This window comes from Orycteropus afer, unplaced genomic scaffold (genome assembly GCF_000298275.1).
Source record: "Orycteropus afer afer isolate SDZICR_OR568_19922 unplaced genomic scaffold, OryAfe1.0 scaffold00136, whole genome shotgun sequence".
Taxonomy (NCBI): Eukaryota; Metazoa; Chordata; class Mammalia; order Tubulidentata; family Orycteropodidae; genus Orycteropus; species Orycteropus afer.
The window spans coordinates 1,638,734-1,659,461 of record NW_006921723.1 but is presented as its reverse complement, the minus strand read 5'-3'; the positions used below and the strand labels follow the sequence as shown (position 1 = coordinate 1,659,461).

General features: G+C 48.4%; 1 protein-coding gene across 1 annotated transcript in view; it reads right to left on the bottom strand.

Moving 5' to 3' along the window:
* The window catches only part of SLC27A1 (solute carrier family 27 member 1), a 38,490-nt gene extending 17,988 nt beyond the window's left edge, over positions 1 to 20,502 (bottom strand). Inside the window, exon 1 of the mRNA XM_007945338.1 lies at positions 20,336 to 20,502. Within this exon, the coding sequence (XP_007943529.1) occupies positions 20,336 to 20,502 (167 nt within the window). The remainder of the gene's footprint in view (positions 1 to 20,335) is intronic.
* Positions 20,503 to 20,728: the final 226 nt, after the last annotated feature.

The following is a 20,728-nucleotide window of genomic DNA, read 5'->3' as shown; positions in this document are numbered from 1 at the left end:
AAGTGGGAGGGGAGCTGTTGCATTGTGGTAAATTGTGGTCAATGTCATGAGACAAAGTGTATGTGAACTGCTGTACAGAAAGTGAATTTGCTCTGTAAATTTTCACCCAAATCACAATTAAAAAAAAAAAATGCTGTTGTCACCCCCAAATCCAGGATTTTCTCATTGTAAGAGCTTGGGGAAAGAGTGGTCCCCCAGACTCCTCCTGAGATCTGGGCTCTGAAAGGAAACCCTGAGTTGGGCTCGGCCTTTGCAATGTGGGGGTGTTCATCACAGTAGCTTGCCTTGCCCTGCTTCAGGGCCTGGTCTTAACTCTGCCCACCCCCTCTTTGCTGCACTGGCAATCAGTCACGAGTCCATTCCTCCCACGGGTCGTGAGTCCCCAGGGGAAGTGACACTGTCACATCTGCTGAGGAGCTGACGCATAGTAAGTGTGCAGCACATGGTGACTGGGTAACTGCATCTGGTCCCCGAATCTGGGACTCGGCCTCCCCTCCCTGGCTACCAGAGCAGAGGGTCCAGTCCCCTTCATTCATCCCCAAACACTGAGTACCTGCTTTGTGTAGCCTGCAATGGGCATGACCCCAGTGGGGACAGAGACAGATGTGCCCTTAAGGGAAGGCAGGCCAAGGGTTGAATAAATCTAAGACTCTAACAGCAATGACAGTGAAGAGGAAGAGGCAGGGCTTGGCGTGGGGGAGGGTGCACAAAGAACTTATACAAGCCCCGGCCCTACATCGCCTGGGCTCTGTGCCCCCTGCACCTCTCCCTCCAAGTCCCCCTCTGCTCTCTTCCCCTGCCCTCCCCCCTTTTCTCCCTCCCTTTCACCTCCCCCTGCTCCTCCATCTCCCCTTTCATTTCTCCCTCCCTATCCCCCATCCCTCCCCTTTCATCTCCCTTTCCACCCACCCCGGCCCTTCCCCTCCTCCCTTCCTCCTCCTACTTCTGTCTCCACTTGCCCTCTACTTCCCCCCCATCTTCTCTCCTCCCCTTCTTCACCTACCTTCCTCCTCCTCCATCTCCCCACACTCATTCACTCCTCACTGTTTCCTGAACACATCTGGCATGGACCTGCCTCAGGGCCTTTGCACAGGCTGTTCCTTCTGCCTGCAATGTTCTTCTTCCACACTCCCAAACTACTCTATCACGTCTTGGCTCAAATGTCCCCTCTTAGGGGGCCACCCATGGATCCCTTCCTGTTACTCCATCCACCACCTCCATTCCCTTCCTTGTCCCTGCTTCATTTTTTCCTCCTTGCCACACACTACCTTCAAGCACCATCATATATGTCACAAGTTGCTTGCATTCAGCTTTAACCTAAAGGTTGGTAGTTCAAACCCACCCAGTGGTCCTGTGAAAGAAAGGCTTCTGTAAAGATTAAATAAAGCCAAGGAAACTCTAAGGGCAGTTCTACTCTATAACATATGGTGTTAACATAAGTTGGAATTGACTTGACAGCAATGGGGTTTGTGGTTTGTTTTTTTTTTCCATTTTTGTCCTTGGCCTATTTCTCTCCCTGCCCCAAGTGGGAGGGAACTTGTGTCTGGTTTATTCTGGGCACTGGGGAGATAGCAGTGGAGACAAACAAGGCCCCATCCCCCCAGGATGTCAGGGGATCTGCCACAAGGATGCCCACGGGACTGTCTGGGAGGGAGGGAAAGGCTTCTGGGGCTCCAGGGCCAGGTCTGTACCCCACAGCCTGGATCGTGGGGCAAAGCTCTTCCATGGATGGGCCTGGCATGGGGACAGAGGTTGTACCAGAGAATGTGGCAGAGGAGTCCTGGGCCAGTGAACCACCACCAGTGCCCTCTGGATGCCTGTCCTGTTGCTCTTGGGGTGGCTTACAGGCTCCTTGTTAGCAAGTGTTGCTAAATCAGAATGTTTTCTCCTTAAAAGGCAAACTGTCTAAAATGCAAATTAGAGTATATCAGTCTAGACCCTGACTAAAGCTTTTGTTAAGGACTGAATTGTGTTCTTCCCTCTAAAATATGTATTGGAGTCCTGAGCCCTATACTTGGGAACATCATCTCACTGGGGAACAAGGCTGTCTTTGTTATGTTCATGAGGCCATATCATTGTGGCTGGGTCCTAAACCTAATCACTTCCGACTGATATAAAAAGATCTGCAATATTCCCTGGATGCCACAAGAGGTTTGTGATCAGCTACTAACCTCGGAAGGAAGGTTGGGCAATCCTACTTCCGTAGTGATACTGCCTCGGAAGCCCAAGGAGGGGTCGCTATGAGTCGGGGTTGACTCGACGGCACATAACAACAACAACAACAACAACTAACCTAAAGTTTGGCAATGAGAACCCACCCAGTGGCACGATGGAAGAAAGGCCTGGTGATCTGCTTCCGTAAAGATCACAGCCAACAAAACCCCACGGAGCAGTTCTCCTCTGTATCACATGGGGTCACCACAAAGTGGAATCAACCCTACGGCCACAGGTAAAGGTATAGACACATACAAGCAGACGTGGGCTGGGCAGGGACACATAGATGCTGTCTGAAGAGCACAGAGGCAGATCAATCCACAAGCCCAAGAACCTGGAGAACTGCCAGCTATTAGGAGCTGAAATGGACGAGGAAAGACCATCCCCTAGAGCTACGCTGTAAATCCAGTGTAGCTGAACGATGAGAAGGTACATTTCTGTGCTTTAAAGCCACCTACTTGTGATATTTCTGTGACAGCAACACTTAGGAGACTAAGACACCTTCCCCTAAGAAGAATCTCGAAAAGTCTGCCTGATGCAGAAGCAGCCGGAGAAAGGGTACATACAGTACGGTACGATTCCATTTACACGAAGTCCTGGAAGCTTCTGCTTCCATGAAGTTCTTGAAGAATCCACTTACATGCAGTTCTAGAAAAAGCAAAGTTATTCTGCAGTGTGACAAATCAGACGAGTGGGAGGAACACTGGGGACCAAGGAAACTGCTGGAGAGGTGGAAGTGTGTGACACCCTGATTGTGGTGGTTACTCGGCTGTGCACCTCTATCAAAACTCCAACTATATATTTTGAACAGGCACGTTTTATTGTATGTAAATTATATATCAAGAAAGCTGCTTAATATAGGGTGAACATTTACACCAGGTAGATACACTCTTTAGAACAATCAATCACAGGTGATTGAAAGGGCAGTATTTGCAGAGAGAGAGCTCAGAGGGCAGGGATGCATAGGAAAGAAGGACACAGGAAAAAGGTAATCACAGAAGGAGTTGGGAAGAGAGCTGTTACACTGTGGGAATGGCAGTCAATGTCATGAAATAAAATGTGTATGAACTGTTGAATGGAAAATGAATTTGCTCTGTAAACTTTTACCCAAATCACAATAAAAATTAAAAAAAAAAAGAAAGAAAAAGCTGCTTAATGAGTTCCTGGGGGGTTAAGCACTTGACTACTGGCCAAAAGGCTGGTGGTTCAAACCCACCTAGTGGTGCCTTAGAAGACAGGCCTGGTGATCTGCTTCCAAAAGGCCACAGCCTTGGAAATCCAATGAAGCAGTTCTGTCCTGACACACATGGGCTTCCATGAGTCGGAACTGACTCAACAGCAACAATAAAGCTGCTTAAACACAATCTGTGAAGATTCTATTGTGGTTGTGTTACAAAAGGGTATCCTCATCTTCCAGAGATTCAACCCAAAATATCTGCAGATGAAACTGTGTGCTGCTGGGACTCATGGTGGAGGGAAGGAGTTGGGGGCAGGGACGGCAATGAAACAAGGGTGGTCAGAGCTGACCATCATGGAAGCGGGGGCAAGGGCACACGTGCTTATGATATAATTCTCTCCACTTATGCGTGCAGTAAAGTGTGAACTCAGCAGGCCTGGGTTGTCCAAACCCTGCACACTTGAATGGAAAGGTCTGGCCTTTAATGGACTCCTGGAAGGTGACCTCTGAATCCTTGGAACATCCTCCTTGATAAAGGTATGTTTCTTTACATGGGGCCATGGGCCACCCCACAGTCTATGCCAACAATGGGATTCATGGTGGGGGCCTTGAGCCAAGGGGTATCAACTCAGCCTCCGGAGGGGCTGGAGACTGAGGTCAGCCAGACACAGGTAACCAACTCCCAGTAAAAACCTTGGACACCAGGGCTCAGGTGAGCCTTCCTGGTGGGCAATACCCCATGTGTGTTGTCACACATCAATGCTGGAGCACTTCCTATGGCAAGAGGACACCTGAATGCTCATGCTGGTCTCTCCTGGACCCAGCCCCAGGAAGCTATTCCTCTTGTTAATTTTAGTCTGTATTCTTTCTGTAATAAACTGTAACCATGAGCATAATGGCTTTGCTGAATTCTGCAAGTCCTAATGCATCATCAAACTTGAGGGTGGTTTTAGGGACCTGTTTTGGTTCTCTAGTGCAGCTGTAACAGAAATACCACAAATGGGTGGCTTTAACAAACAAGGATTTTTTCTTTTACAGATTACGAGGCTAAAACTCCAAGTTCAAAGTGCCAACTCTAGCTGCTGGGTGAAAGCCCCTCAACTTTGGGCTTTAGTTCTGCCTCATGCTTCTGGCCCACTGAAGCTAGTGGCTTAACTCAGACAGCTGCTGGCTGCTGAGGCTGACAAACCCAAAGTCGACAAGTAAAATGGCACAGTCCCAAAATTACCAAATCATATGGCAAGGCACTAATTCCATTCCATTAACAGTCTCAAGACTGGCAGACAACATGGCAGGCCACTGAGATGAAGACTCGGCCATTCCAATGTGCCAGAAGCTCATAAATTTCTCCTTATACACTAGGAGCAGACCACATCCCTAAGGCAGCTATCAGCTGCTCCATTAGATTCCACCATGGAGTTGATTACCAGTCTCATCATGGGGAATAACTACATCCAGCTGCCCAGCCACTCAAAACCAGGTTAAGGTAACACATAACCTTAACTACCAAAGGACCCCAATACAGTATGTTTGAAATTTGTCATAATAAAGTGTTAAAAAGATAAAGTTAAACTCTTTAAAGTTTCCCCATTGTATTTTTTTAAAACAGATACTGTCCTTACGGCCCACAAGGCCCTATGCCCATCTCTCACCTCACTGCGCTCCACCCCTCTATGTGCTCCTCTCCAGCCTCCTGCATCTCCTTTCCTACTCCTCAAGAGCTGGTTCCTGCCTCAGGGGCTTTGCATGTACAGTTCCCACTGCCTGGAACACTGTGCCCCAGATCGCCCTTCCCCTGAGGTTTTCTTTCTCACCTGCACATCTCAGCTCACAGGCCTCCCTCCCGTGCCTTTTCAATCACTACACTGTTGTCATTGCAAGCTTCCGCTGAGTTGACTCCAACTCAGGGCAACCTCACATATAACAGAATGAAATGCTGTCCTGTCCCGCACCATCTTCATGATCACTGGTGCGTTTGAATCTGTCGTTGGGGCTATTGTCTCAATTTGTCTCATTGAGAGCTTCCCTTTCTTTCATCTCCCTGAGTCCCCCAAAATAGCTAGTAAAGGGATTTTTTAAGAAGCATGAACTCACAGGGACAGGGAAAGTGATGGAGACAAAAACAACACACTTTTGGAAACTGGAGAACAGCCAGATGAGAAGCAGAGACACAGGAGGCAGAAGAAAGCCAGGTCATAGGGTTTTCAAAGGGTTTGCATTTGACAACTGATCTAAAATGCCAACCTACCCAGGTGCTGCAGAAGAAAGGCCTGGTAATCTGCTTCTGTAAAGACCATAGCCAAGAAAACCTTATGAAGTAGTTCTACCTCGTAACACATGGGGTCACTATGGGTCGGGATTGACTCCACAGCAATAGGCTTGGTTTTTCAGTTTGGGGCTGCAGAGGGGAAAGAGAAGTGAGGGATTCCCCTCCCCCCCATCACCCCAGCCAAAGACTGGAGGTCCATTCTCTAGAGGATGTTGGGGTTGGGCACCTCCCTGAAGATGAGTGTTAAGTAATTGCTTACCTCCAGATGTTGTGCCCAGCCCATTTCCTCCATGGACTCCTGGAGGCTGCTGGTCTGCCCCTTCTAAATGGGAAACTGGAAGTGCCTTTGCCAGCCCAAGAGGAAACATCTAAAGATATTGCCAGTGGGGGTTTCCAAAACAAAAATTCCTGGTCCAGGTGATCCCAACATGAAACTCACAGCTGACAAGATCTCCCCACCCCACACATGTGCTAAAAGCTTCTAATTGGATTTACAAACTAGGAAAATCCCTGAGGATTTCCTCTAACAGGGATATGGAGACTAAAATAAACAGAGTGGGAAATCTTTGAGGAAACAGGGATTGTGCAAGGAGAAAAACAATAACAAAGTCATTGATATTCTTGGAGATATAAACAGGCATATTACATTTGTCATGGATTGAATTGTGTCCCCCAAAATATATGTCAACTTGACTAGGCCATGATTCTCAGTGGTTTGGCAGTTATGTGATGATATAATTTGGCAGTTATGTAGTGATGTAATCATCCCCATGATGTGATCTGCCAATCAGTTGTAAGGGGATTAGGGTGGGATACAACACCCTTAATCGGGTCACAGCCCTGTTAACGGGAGTTTCCTTGGGGTGTGGCCTGTATCATGTTTTATCTCATAAGCGATAAAAGGAGAAGTAAGCAGACAAGGAGGGACCCACTACCACAAAGAAAGAAAAGACAGGACTGAAGCATGTCTTTTGTACCTTGGGTCCCTATGCTGAGAACCTCCTAGACCCAGGGGAAGACTGATGCTAAGACATGTTGAGATCTCTAAGGAATGCTGGGCCCACCCACAGATGTTAAAGGAGACAAGGACCTTCTCCCCAGAGCTGACAGAGCCCTTCCATAGAGCTGGTGCCCTGAGTTTGTACTTCTAGCCTCCTAAACTGTGAGAGAATAAATTTCTGTTTGTTAAAGCCATCACTTGTAGTATTTCTGACAGCAGCACTAGATAACAAAGACAATATGCATGAAACAAGAATAGAATGCTATGAAAAAGGAACTTTCAGGGAATGCTACCATTGGTCAATTTGTCGTACTATGGTGATTTGCTGTGATGCTGAAAGCCATGCCACTAGTATTTCAAATATATGGTAGACAGGTTTCAGTGGAGCTTCCAGGCTAAGACAACTAGGAAGAAAAGACTGGAGATCTACTTCTGAAAATCAGCCAATGAAAACCTTATGGATTATAACCGAACGCCGCCCACCTGGCTTGCTTTAGACACATCATCAGAAGGGATGAATCACTGGAGGAGGACTTCATGTTAGGTCAAATAGAGGGCCGGGGGGGCAAAGGAGAGCCTCAGTGAGACGGACTGGCAAAACACCTGCAGTGATGAACGTCAGCATGCCAGTGACCTGAGGGTGACACACGACGGGGCAGTGTCTTATTCTGCTGTGAATAAGGTGGCCATGAGTTGAAGCTGGCCCAACGGCAGCTATCTGTATTCAGGGAATGCAAACAAAAGCCTCTGGAAAATTAAAATGTGAGGATGTTATGTTGTGTTTACCATGTAAAATCAACTTCACTTAGAGGTTGTTTACCCCCTTCTTCATATACTTCTATGTTTCTATGTCTAAGGTCAAAAATTTTGTAAGTCACTTTCTTATGACTTACAGATCTCCAATGATGTATAGTTAATGTTAGAGAGCCTCACAAAGGTAGACATATTTCTATTTCTATGGTCATATCATGAAGGCTTATACATATATATTTTGAAAGCATAATAGTAGCATATAGTATGGGATTTGAGATCATTATAAAAACATACAAAACAGGGCAAATGTGAAAATATTAATTACAGAGTTAGAAGATAACATATGAAGAATTATCCTACAAAAAACCCCAAAAATACAGAGATGGAAAATTGGAGAGATAAGAAACTGAGAGAACTAAACCAGCAGTCGACACCCAAATTCCTTCTGCTGCAAATGAAGCCAGACACTGTTCCAGGCACCCAATAAAAAGAGTTCCAAGAACAAAGGAAATGTCATCAGGTGCTGTTGTGTTGGTGCCAACTCAGCGGCAGACTGAAACACTGCTGGTCCTGTGCTGTCCTCACAAATTGGCCATGTGTGGGCCCGTTTTTAGTCCCTGTGTCAATCCATCTCACTGAGGTTTTTTTTTCCCTTTTTTGCTGATCCTCCACTTTACTGAGCATGAAGCCCTTCTCCAGGGATTGGTCCCTCCTGATTACATGTCTAAAGTACATGAGACAAAGTCTCACCGTCCTCGTTATTAAGGAGTGTTCTGGCTGTACTTCTTCCAGGGCAGATTTGTTCATTTTTCTGGTAGTTTATGGTATATTCAATATTCTTCACCAACACCATAACTCAAACACATCATTCTTCTTCAATCTTCCTTATCCATTTCCCAGCTTTTACATGCATGTGAGGTGACTGAAAAGACTATGGGTCAGGTGCACCTTGGTCCTCGAAGTAAAATTTTTGCTTTTTAACATTTTAAAGAGATCTTTTGTAGCAGATTTGCCAGATTTTCTACAGAAAGATGAAAAGATGGTTTGCACATCGTGAGAAAAGAAAGAGACAATTATTGAGGAACTTGGGCTTGATATAGAGATAAACACATTGAAAATGAACAAATACAAAGGCAATCAGTAATAAGAGAGAAAACATACAATTGCTCCAGAAATGAAACATAGCCAATAGCATACTAGATGGCTCAGCTGTGAATACTGTTATAGTCAAAACAGTATAAATGCTGATTACTGACCTAATCCAGATTATGACATGATAATGTTGGGAGGAAGAAGAGATGGAAAAATGTGTATGTGTGCATGTGTGCACACACACACACATGCAATGCACAGGTTAAGGACCAATGGGTGAAAGGATACCACAACCTTATTTTCCAAGGAAGGAGATGAACAGATCAGACCACAAATTAAAAAAAAACGATTCAGAAAGAGGTGCTAATTCTTTAGGTAACAAGCATAGAAGGCTTGAGACTTTCATTACAATGCTTGTATGACTGATAAATAAAAAAAAAAAAACAACTAAAGTTAAAGTGGGATGAAGAAAAAGTCAGGAGAGGATATGATGGAGAATGTGTGACCATCTGTGGGCACAGAAAGAAATGAATAGATCCACACATACGTTTGAAATATGTCTTGGAAAGCAGACATGAAACATCTCTGAGGAGGGGAACTGTGTGGCTGGGGCAGCAGAGAGAGGGCAACTTTTCCTTCAGATCCCTCTACAACTTTTAAATTTTGCACTATGTGTTATATATATATGCATATATGGTGGTGTAGTGAATTTCTTGATATGGCTTTTCTAGCCATAGTCTTTGTAACTCCCATTGGATTACTGGGTGGGACCATACAAATAAGGTGTGTAGAACTCTGATGTTGGGATTGGTTAGTTTTGTCACTCTGCCAGGCTTAGAATCAGCCTTCCTAGAGGCAGAGAGGGGATCTCATTGCCATCAAGAGAGAAGAGCTGGAGGTAGCTGAAGTAGAGTGCATCCTTAGACCTGAGATCCCTGCACTGGACCTCCTTGGCAGAGACATGTGGTAGAGAGATGCATGGTAGAGAAACACCTTGGGAGAGAGAGATGGTCACAGTGGAACCAAGAGGCACAAGACAGAGCGGCGGGCTTACCTGGCCCACAGAGCGAGAAAGCTGTGTGTCCTTGGGCAGGTGGCTTGCTGACTGGAGCGGGATGCACCTAGGTGCACCTATCGGCAGAGCTAAGAGAGCATTGTAACACTTGCCTGAGCAGGGTGGAGGCTAGGCCGAGGCCAAGGGCAAACTCTGAGGGCATAGCAGAGGGGAGACTGGCCTGATGGAAGAATTATATCCTGAGCACCTTCCTGAACCTGGATTGTAACTTGTTACTTCCCTAATAAATCCCATAATCCTGAGTATTGCCTGTGAGTTCTGTCTGGCCACTGCAACAAATTATCATATCTAGCAGAGAAGTAGTGGTGCTGTGGGAGGGACAGTTGGTGACAGAGTTGGTAAAAGGCCGGAGGTGGCGGCATGTCTGGCCTCACAGGAATAAGACTTGGGCTGCTGATAGTGATTCTGTCCTCCTCTTGTGAAATTACAGGAGCTCAGAGGATGTCACCTCCTTGCCCTTTTTGCAATATATTTAAAAAAAAAAAAAAAAAAGTAAAAATCCAAAACCTTAAAACGTTGGCTTTTCACATACCCATCTTCCTGATCAGATCCCAACAGCCTTGCGCACAAGGACTATATCTTGAGGTGCTGGGAAAGGCAGGATCTCAGCCACAGAAGCTCCCCTGCAAGTTCCAGCGTGAGTCACGAGACTTCCCACAGAGGGCCAGGACAAACTGACAAGGCTTCTCACCCATTCAACTCATAATGTAGCAAAAATGATTATCCCCAGCATTTACTGAGCATCTACTATGCTAGCACTGAGCTAATCTCACAGCCACTCTCCAAAGGAGGGCCCTAAGAGCCCCATTCGAGTCTCTGGGTGGTACAAACAGTTAACACACTCAGCAGCTAACCACGTGGTTAGAACTTGGAGTTCACCCAGAGGAAAGTTGGAAGAAAGGCTTGGTGATCTACTCCTGAAAATAAAATGGCCACTAAAAACCTGTGGAGCACAGTTCTACTCTGACACACATGAGGTCACCAGGAGTTGGAATTAACTTGAAGGCAACTGGTTGTTTTTAAGACCTCCATTTGTCAGATGAGGAATGGGAGGCTCAGAGAGGCAAATGAACACATCCAAGGTCACACAGTAAGTCGGGCACAGAACAACCCAGAACCAAAGGCTCCTTGCAGGACAGCTCACTATGTTCCAGGCAGCAGGCCAAGGGCCTGGATTCATACAGCAGGTACTCAATGTACACTTCTCCAAGGAGGAGCCCTCAAGGAACTGGGGCTCCCACGGGGCCAGCAAGGGGAAGAGCCGAAGTTCTCTGCCATACCCTCTCGCTCCTGCAGCTGAGCTCCTGACCATGGGCACCAATACAGAGCATCCATTACCACTGATGCCAACATACCTGAGCCCTGCCCAAGGGCCCTGCTTCAAGGGCTCCTCGTGAAAGAACTCCGTAGAGCACCTCAAGAGCCCCCAGGGGGTGCTAGTGTTATAGGAATGGTACATCCAGGCACTCGGCCTGCCACCTGGAACATGGTGAAGGCTCAACAAACACTTTGGGCGGGAGCAGAGCAGCCCTGCGGAGGGGCCTTGGTTCTGAGTTGTTCTGTTCCTGACTGGCTGTGTGACCTTGGACGTGTTAATTAATCTCTTTGAGTGTCCAGCTCCTCATCTGGCACATGGGGATCTTAGAACCCTTCTTTGGAGGGTGGCTGTGAGGTTAGCACAGTGCTTGGCACACAGCAGGTGCTCAATAAACCCTGAGGAGGTGGTCATGAAGGAAGGCAGAAGCCACAGGAAGCAGGGCTCCCCGTTATGGATTGAACTGTGTCCCCCCAAAATACGTGATGGAATTCTAACCCTTATGCCCTGGGATGTATTCCCATTTGGGAATAGGGTTTTCTTTGTTATGTTAATGAGGCCGTATTAGCAAAGGGTATGTCTTAAACCAATCACCTTTGAGACATAAAAGGAGCAGATAAGGCACAGACACAGAAGCCAGGGAGCACAGATCAGGGAAGACACATGCCACGTGGAGACTGCCAAGGCACCAGGGAAGACACGCCAAAGGGCCCCCGGTCTCTCCCCAGAGCTGACAGAGACCTTCCCCTGGAGCCCATGCCCTGAGTTCGGCCTCGTAGCCTCCTGAACTGTGAGAGAATCAATGTTTGTTAAAGTTGTCCACTTGTACTTGTGGTATTTCTGTTACAGCAGTGCTAGAGAACTAAGAAAGGAACCTGGTGGTACGACAGTAAAGCACTTGACTACTTACTGAAAGGGGGCAGTCTGAACCCACTCAGCAGCCCTACAAGAGGCAAACCTGGTGATCTGCTTCCATAATGATTACATCTCATGAAATCTTATGGGACAGTTTGACTGTGTCACGTGGGGCTGCCACAAGTTGAAATCGACTCAACGGTATCCAACAACAACAGATAATGAAGAGCCTCCCCGTCCACAGTTGGCACGGCCTAGAAATAGGAACTGAGCACCCAGCTGATCACGCTCAGGAGAAACCCAAGGGGAAGACGGAGCAGTTACAAAAGCACCCCACACAGCCTGACCTGTGCCCACCCCGGGGCCCCCTAAAAGCATCCGACAGGAGTTCACCCACACAGCTAGGCAGGCAGCAGGGCTCCGGGGCCCAATTCCGGCCACATGACAGGGCTGCCAGGCCTGGCAGCAGCCTCAAGCCACCCCTACTCTAGAGACAAAGAGGCCACTGTCTGGTGACAGGCCCTTCCGGGTCCTCTCCTTATCCTTCTACTCCTTTGGCCCTCTCCTGTTTCACACGCTAGCCCCGAGACAAGGACGAATTACTGGGACAAATGTGACTGGATTTCACGCTGTAAATGCATGAGCTAAGAGAATGGGGTAAATATTTTCTGAGTCCAGAGTCTAAAGGCAGCCCCCCAGCACCTCCCCCGCAGTATGACACAGAACTTAAGTGCACCGATTCCAGAGCCCTGCCCCTCCTTGGCTCTATGTTTTTGGGCAAGTGGCTTTACTCAACTGTGCCTCAGTTTACCCATATACCAAATAGAATGCATAAGTGTGTTCTGTCCTGGGTGAGGCAGATAGTTAGCATGCTCAGCTGCTAATCAAATGGCTGGAGGTTCGAGTCCACCCAGAGGCACCTTGGAAGAAAGGCCTGGCAATCTGCTTCCAAAAAATCAGCCATTGAAAACCTTGGGGAGCACAGTTCTACTTTGACACACATGGGGTTGCTGTGAGTCAGAGTCAACTCAAGTGACAACTATGTTGCTTTGGCCCCTTCCTCACAGGAGCATGAGAGGTTTAGAACAGGACCTGGCATATGGAGAAGGACATGCCGGGTGCATTAGTTAGCCACTGATGTGTAACAAATTACCCTGAAAATTAATGGCTGGGGAAAAAAAAAAAGAAAGTTTACTATTTCACAGTTTCTGTGGGTCAGGGCAATTCAGCTGGGGAGCTGTGGTTCAGCACCTTATATGAGGCTATGGTCAAGGTGTCAGCCAGGGCTGCAGGCATCTCCAGGTGTCACTGGGGCCTCTGCATAGGGCTTCCTCACAACGGCGGCTGGTTTTCTGCACATCTTAGCTATCTAGTAAGTACTGCTCTAACAGAGAACCACAAGTGATGGTATTCTCTCACAGTGTAGGAGGCCAGAGGCTCAAACTCAGGGCACCAGCTGTGGAGGAAGGCTAGCTCTCTCTGTCGGCTCTGGGGGAAGGTCCTTGACTCCCTTCAACATCAGTGGGCCTGGCATTCCTTGGAGAGCCCCATGGTCTTGGCTTCAATCTCCCCCTGATCTAGGGGGTTCTCAGAACAGGGGCCCTGGGTCCAAAGGATATGCTCTGCTCCTGGCTCTTCTTTCTGTCTTTTCTTTTCTTTTTTTTCTATCTGGTGCCTCATGGAACTTGTTTTTTTTTTTTTAATTGTGATGTGGATGAAAGTTTACAGAGTAAATTCACTTTCCATACAGAAGCTCACATACACTTTATCTCATGACATTGACTGCAATTTCCCACAATGCAACAGCCCCCCACCCACTTCCTCCACATAGCCACCTCTTCCCTGTGTCCTTCCCTCCCATGCACTCCTGCCTCCCGAGCTGTCTCCCTGTACATACATAGCCCTTCTGTTCTCCCATGATTGAATCTCTCCCAGGAGTGTATCTACCTAATGTAAATGGTCAACTCATATGTCTGTGTTTTGTTTGGTGGGTTCAATTCCAGACCTGAAGGGCAGCTAGGAGCCATAGTCTCAGTGGTTCCATCAGGCTCTATCAGATCAGCAAACCTGGTTGCATTTTTTTTTTTAATGATTTTAAGTTTTGTTCCACATTGTTCTCCCTCTGTATCCAGGATCTCCTACACAGATCCCCTTCTCAGTGCTTGACAGTGGTAGCCAGGCACCATCGAGTTCTTCTGGTCTCATAGTTCTATAGGCTGAGGCTCGCATGGTGTACCAGTCGCTTGGACTAATTGTTTCCATAAGTCTTTGTTTTTTCCTTCATTCTTCTTTGCTCTGGATAAGAAGAGACTCATCATCATTGCATCTAGATGGCCGCTTGCAAGCTTTTAAGATCCTATTTGCTACTCACCAAAGTAGGATGTGGAACATTGTTTTTGTGTAGTATGTTATGCCAATTAAGCTTGATGTCCCCTGGGACCATGGTCCTGAGCCCACAGGTCCAACTACTCCCTCCCTCTGGGTAGCTGGCTATGGCCAAGAAGCCACCACAACCTTGTGTCTTGTCAGCTCTACTATATACCTGGAAATTCTTACAGAACATACAGATACACCTGTAGAATCATTGTCTGCCAACCCTGTACATGGTCTTGGGCACACTCCCCCCTGCATAGACATACCTAACAGTTCAGCCTGTGCACCCTTCTATCCGCCCATATATCAGTGTCTTTGGCTTTTCTTTCTTGATAGTAGTAGGTCCCTCCCTCTCTTCTGACTATACTCTCTTCCATCTCTTGTAAGAGAAAGGTGATACAGGCCACACCCCAGGGAAACTTCCCTGGATCAGGGCTAGGACCTGAGTAAAGGTATTGCATCCCACTCTAATCCCTTACAACTGATTGGCTGTTCACATCAGATCACACATGGGGGATGATAATTACATCATTATATAACTGCCAAACTACTGAGAATCATGGCCCAGCCATTGACACATATTTTTTTTGGGGGATAAAATTCAATGCATATCCTCGTCACATGCAAAATACTTTCACCCCATCCCATCATCCCAAAAGTCTTAAATTAACTCCAAGTCTAAATTATATCCTGAGGCAAAATTCCTCTTCATCTGTGAATCTAGATACATGAGTTATCCGCTTCCAAAGTGTGCTTGTAGAACAGGCACAAGGTAGATATTTCCATCACAGATGGGAGAAATTGGAGGGAAAGAAGGGAAAATAGGCACCAAGCGAGTAAAAAACCCAGAACTATTTACACTAGCTCTCAGGGCTGGAACTAAGGTACACTGTTCTGCTGGGCTTTTTAGTGCCTAAGGCATCTGATAGCTAACCAGAAGGCTGGAGGTTCAAACCCACCAGCCACTCCTTGGAAGGAAGGTTGGGCAATATACTTATGTAGCGATACCTCCTCGGAAAACCAAAGAGGGGTTGCTATGAGTTGGATCCAACTCGAGGGCAGTGGGTTTGGTTTTGGGCAATGGCCCTGCCCTCTAGACTCTAGGTGCTAGCCATGCTCTCTGCATTCTGCATGGTGCCTCATCTGTGTCTCAGCTCTGACTTCCAGGCCCACTGGGATGGCAACTCTGCTCCCTCGGCTTGGAGCAGCCTCACTCTCCTAGTCCAGGTGAGTGGAAGCCCCACCCACCGGGCCCTGGCATGGCAGCCCTGCCTTCTCATCTTTGGGTAGTGGCTCTAATCCTATTCCTCAGGCCCCCACAAACAGACACTCGTGAATGGCAGCCCCAACTTAGAACTGAGTTGGTGAAGAAGATCTGACTCTTTGAAACTTAGGATGCTGCAGTGTAATAAATTACTTCGTAGGGCTCTTCTAGCCATTGTTTGTAACCTCCACAAAATGACTAGATGGAACTATGCAAATGTGAGGTACTTGTGGCCTATCCAGGGGATTGGACATCTTGCTAATAATGTAAATAAGGTACATGGCACCCTTGTGGGAATACCCATACCCACTGCCACTGAGTCAATTCCGACTCATAGCGACCCCCATTGGGTTTCCAAAGAGGTAAATCTTTACAGAAGTAGATTGCCCCATCTTCCTTCCTCAGAATAGCTGCTGGGTTTGAACCGCCAATCTTCTGGTTAGCAGTCAAATGTCTTAGGCAGTGCACTACCAGAGGTCCTTCTTGTGAGAATGTTGTTGTTGTTAGGTGCCATCAAGTTGGCTTAGTCTAGAGACTAAGACAGACTGGCAGCTCCACTGAAACCTGTCCACCATGGGTGACCCTGCTGGGATCTGAAATACCGGTGGCATAGCCTCCTACCTCACGGCAACATGCAAGCCACCACAGTATGACAAACTGATAGACAAGTGGTGGTCTTGTGAGAACAGGACTATACAAATAACATGTACAGAACCCTAAAATGGGATTGCTCAGTTTTGCCATCCTGCTAGGCTTAAAATAAGCCACTCCAGAGGCAGAAAAGGGAGATCTCACTGCCAGCAAGACAAAAGCAGCAGCAGCAGTGGAGCACATCCTTGGACCCGAGGTCCCAGTGTTGGACCTCCTCAGCAGAGAGACTAGCACGGCTCCCACGGAGGGACCTCCTCAGCAGAGAGACTAGCACGGCTCCCACGGAGGGACCTCCTCAGCAGAGAGACTAGCATGACTCCCACGGAGGGATGACACACAAATTCATGAGTATTGTCTCTGAGTTCTGTGTGGCCACTGCAATGAATTATCAAACCCAGCAGAGAAGTAATGAGTGAGGAGGGAAGGATGGTTGGTGTGAGGATAGAAAGGTCGGAGGGTGGAGGCATGTCTGACCTCCTTCTTGTAGGAATCAGCCTCGGGTTGTTGTTCTTCTAGATATTCCTACACCCTTGTGAAGGCAGAGGAGGTCAGAAGATCCTGCCACCATACCCTTTTTGCAAAGGCCAAAGCCCCACGCTTTTGAGACCCAGAAGGCCGAGTCTACCCTCTGGGATCCCAGAGGAGAGACTTTTCTCTTAAGCCCTGAGGAGTTAACCTTTGTCCTCATTTTCTACCTAAGAGGGTTGTTACTTTTGTCCAGGTTGACTGACACTTCCTGGGTAAGCTGTGTGGTAGTTAAGGTTGTGTGTTAACTTGGCTGGGCCATGGTTTTAAGTGGTTTGGCAGCTGGATGTAGTTATTCCCCAAGATGATACCATAATCACCCCCTTGGTGGAATCTGCTGTGAGGTGATAATCAGTGGAAGGGGAGTTGCCTTCAGGGTGTGGCCTGCTTCCAGTATACCTGGAGAAGCTTTGAGAAAGGTCTCCAGCTTTTTGGCACATTCAGATCCTGCATTTGGCTGAGTCTTTATCTCCAGTTCCTGGACTTGAACCAGTGGCCTGCCGATCTTGGGATTGTGCCATTTTACTTGCTGATCTTGGGTTCATTGGCCTCAGCAGCCAGCAGCTGCATGAGTCAGAAACCTCTAGCTTGCTCCAGTGGGTCTGGAATAAAAGACAGAGTTGAAGTCCAGGGTCGAGGGGCCTTCACCCAGCCCCTAGAGCTGGCACTCTGAATTTGGATTTCTAGCCTACTAAACTGTAAGAGAATTAAGTTCTTGTTTGTTAAAGCCATCCACCTGTGCTGTTTCTGTTATAACATAATTCTGTTATAGCAGCATGAGAGAACCAAGACAAGCTGTAAACAACTTGATGGTCTGTTACGGTTTGTCTGGCACTGGGCCGCAGCCTGCCCTATTATGCACCTTGCAGAGACTGGTCAGCATACTAGGCAAATGAAGTGACTATAATAATCCACCAAGTGGATTGGTCCGTTTGTGGTCTTGCTTGGAGAGACATGCCTAGAAATTGACAAAGAGTTTATACATACGACCAACCCCACAGAGGTTTCAGAAATGAAAGGGCAAAAGACAAGATAGGTGAGAAGAGCAAAGTAGCAGAGAGAGAAGTAGTGAGGAACTTACTAAAAGAGCCATAACACAGGTCAAGGGCTGTAACGCTGAAGCACTGTGAGGCCTGGAAGAGGCCTTGTAGCCGATCCAGCAGCAACACTTCTGGAAGGGACACTGCAGCAGAGTTAGTGGTGACAGCAGAAAACTGCTGCCAGGAATGCAGCTAAGAGAGCTGCTTAAAGGAGGCATGCATGACTGAGAAGGTGTGTGCATGGCAGAAAGAAGAGCCTGCTTGCTTGAGTGGCTGAGAGAGCTGTCCTTCACTGAACAAGGTAGTGACATGCTCTCCACTTCAGGGGAACCTCCCAGACTTTGCCTCCATGCTTCCTGATCCTGAGTTATACCCTATTTCTTCCTTAATAAACCCATTAAGCATAAGTATTATCTGTGAGTTCTGTGTGGCCACTGGAATGTATTGAACCCAGCAGAGAAGTAGAGTGTGCCACGGTGGAGAGTTGCTGCTGTCAGAAACGTTAAAGGAAGGTAGATGGTAGAGGTACGTCTGACCTTCACCTCATGAGAATCAGCTTTATGCTGATCCTGGTTTTTATCCCTAAGGAATCTAGACACGTTCTGGTGCTCCTAGAACACACCACCCTCTGGGTCTGTTGGGTTGGCTCAATTAGGTCACATGTGTAAAACACTTAGCAGGGCAACTGGCATGGAGGGAGCTCTTGGAACATGTCAGCCATTTAGCCAAAGAGTGACAGGGGGAGGGTCTACACAAGAGTTAGGGGAGGGCTCTTTGGAGGTGATAGGACATTTAAGCCAAGGAAAATGAAGAGCAGAGGGAAGAGTGGTCCAGACAGAGGGAACGGCAAGTGCAAAGGCCCTGAGGTAGGAACAGAGACACACTAGGTTTCATGAACAGTGTGAGGAGGCATGAATAGCTGGAAGAGTGAGCAAAGAGGAAGAAGAAGTGATGGAGAGAAGAGAGACGAGTCTGGGGTTGTGGTCAGGAGCCTCATGGGCCATGTGGGGAGTGTGATCTAGATTGTAAGGGAACTAGGAGCTGTGGGAGGCTCCTTGAGTGGGTGTCACCAGGCAGAAGAAGGACCAGTGTGTCCTGGGCAGAGAAACAGCCTACACCTGAAACTAAATGTTGACTTGGTGTCAGATGGAAGTATGGTGGTGGGCAGTGAGAAGTGCACAGGAGACCAGCCAGCAGGGCCCCAAGCACCACTCTGAGAGGCTGAGTCTTTCTCCTACAGCAGATGGGGGGTTATGGGGGGTTGTGAACAAAGGGCAAGGTTGGATTCCAATGTCAGAAAGACTCTGGGGAGGGGTAGAGGAAACAAGAGGGGAAAGGGCTGGGGCCATGGGCATGGTGAAGAAAATGCAGGTTCTAGAAGGTACGAGTCGGGGCCGACTCAACGGCACATAACAACAACAACAAAGTTCAGATGGGTCAACCTGCAGCAGGACTCCTCCCAGCTCCACAATGCTCCATCCCTTCCCTGAGACTCAGTTACCACATCTTTAAAATGGGCTCAGTGCTCCTACCTCCCAGTCCCTACTTCCCATGAAGAAAGGGTGTCCCGTATGATGCTGAGAGAGTGCTCACACACAGGGATGTTATGAGATCTGCTACAATGAGGATCCTCAGCAATGCCTGCTTCCCTCAAGGCTCCTGCCCCCCATAAGGACCCTAACAGCTCCTTTGAGACATCACAGAGACTCTCCAAGGATCCTGGCACATGACACCAAAGAACCAGCCTGAGGAGACACCAAAATTGCCCTGGAATACAGAGACCCTCAAAGTCCCACACTGGCCCCCAAGAGTACCCTGGCCATGCAAAAAGAAAAATCCATTGCTACCAAGTCAAGACTCATGGTGACCCATGTGTTACAGAGCAGGATTGCTCCAAAGCATTTTCTTGGCTGTAAACTTTATGGAAGCAAATAGCCAGGCCTTTTGCAGTGCTGCTGGGTGGGTTTAAATCGCCAACTTTTACGATGGTGGTGATGTTGTTGTTGTTGTTACGTGCCGTCAAGTTGGACCTGACTCATAGCGACCCCTCCTTGGGTTTCCGAGGCAGTATCACTACGGAAATAGATTGCCCCATCTTACTTCTGAGGAGTGGCTGGTGGGTTTGAACCGCCAGCCTTCTGGTTAGCAGTCAGGTGTCTTAGCCACTATGCTACCAGAGCTCCCAATTTACAATTTACCATGGTAGTCAATCAGAAACCGTTTGCACCACCCGAGGACCTATCAGACACCTATAAATGGCTTGGACACACACCCTTCAGAGACCCTAAAAGCCCTTCAGACTCCAATCCTTTGGCAGCCTTTTTCCAGAAACCCCTAAATAGAGGGTTGGCAGCCCCGGGACAAACCAGAGTCCCTGAAGAGACCTTAAAGACCCCCAAGCACCCACAGCTTCCCAAGCAGCCCCAACTCCCCGGGAGCTTTCATCACCTGCCCGAAGACCCCCAAGCTGTCCCCTACAGCCTGCAGCCCAAACCACTGAGGTCTCCCAAACAGCTCCAACAGTCCCAAGCATCATGCAACCTACTAACCTCCCTCCAGAAAGCCTCCTAGATTGGCCCCAGCAACTCCCTAGAGCCCTAGAGCCCCAACCCCCCGTCCCCAGAGTCACGCCCCAGCCACTCAAAGCCCTCCAAGTCACCCGGCAGTCCGGACCCTCCGCCCGCCCCCAGCGCGCAGGCCCACCCCTGACCCCTGGCCCCCTCCGCACTCACAAGAGGTCCCGCCTCGCGGTCTTGCAGACGATGCGCAGGTAGCGCCAGCCGCCGCCACCCACATACACGCCGAGAGCCGCCGCAGCGCTCCAGGTCCACGGGAGCCCCAGCAGCCACAGCAACGCCAGCGAAACCACGGAGGCAGCTCCCACACCTGGTACCCGCATCCTGCGGAGCAGAGAGATGTTTAGGCCGCGGCCCCCAGGCTCCCAGGCCCCGCCCCCGAAAGACTCCGCCCCCGTCCCTCCCCAACAGGGGCCCGCCCCCGGGCCTGAGATTGGTTACTTCTTCTGACTAGGCTCCACCCCCAGGCTCCAACTCCACGGTGATCCTAGCCCTCCCCACTCTATACGATTTGAGTCAGACTCCGCCCCCAGGCCCTAGCTCCACCCC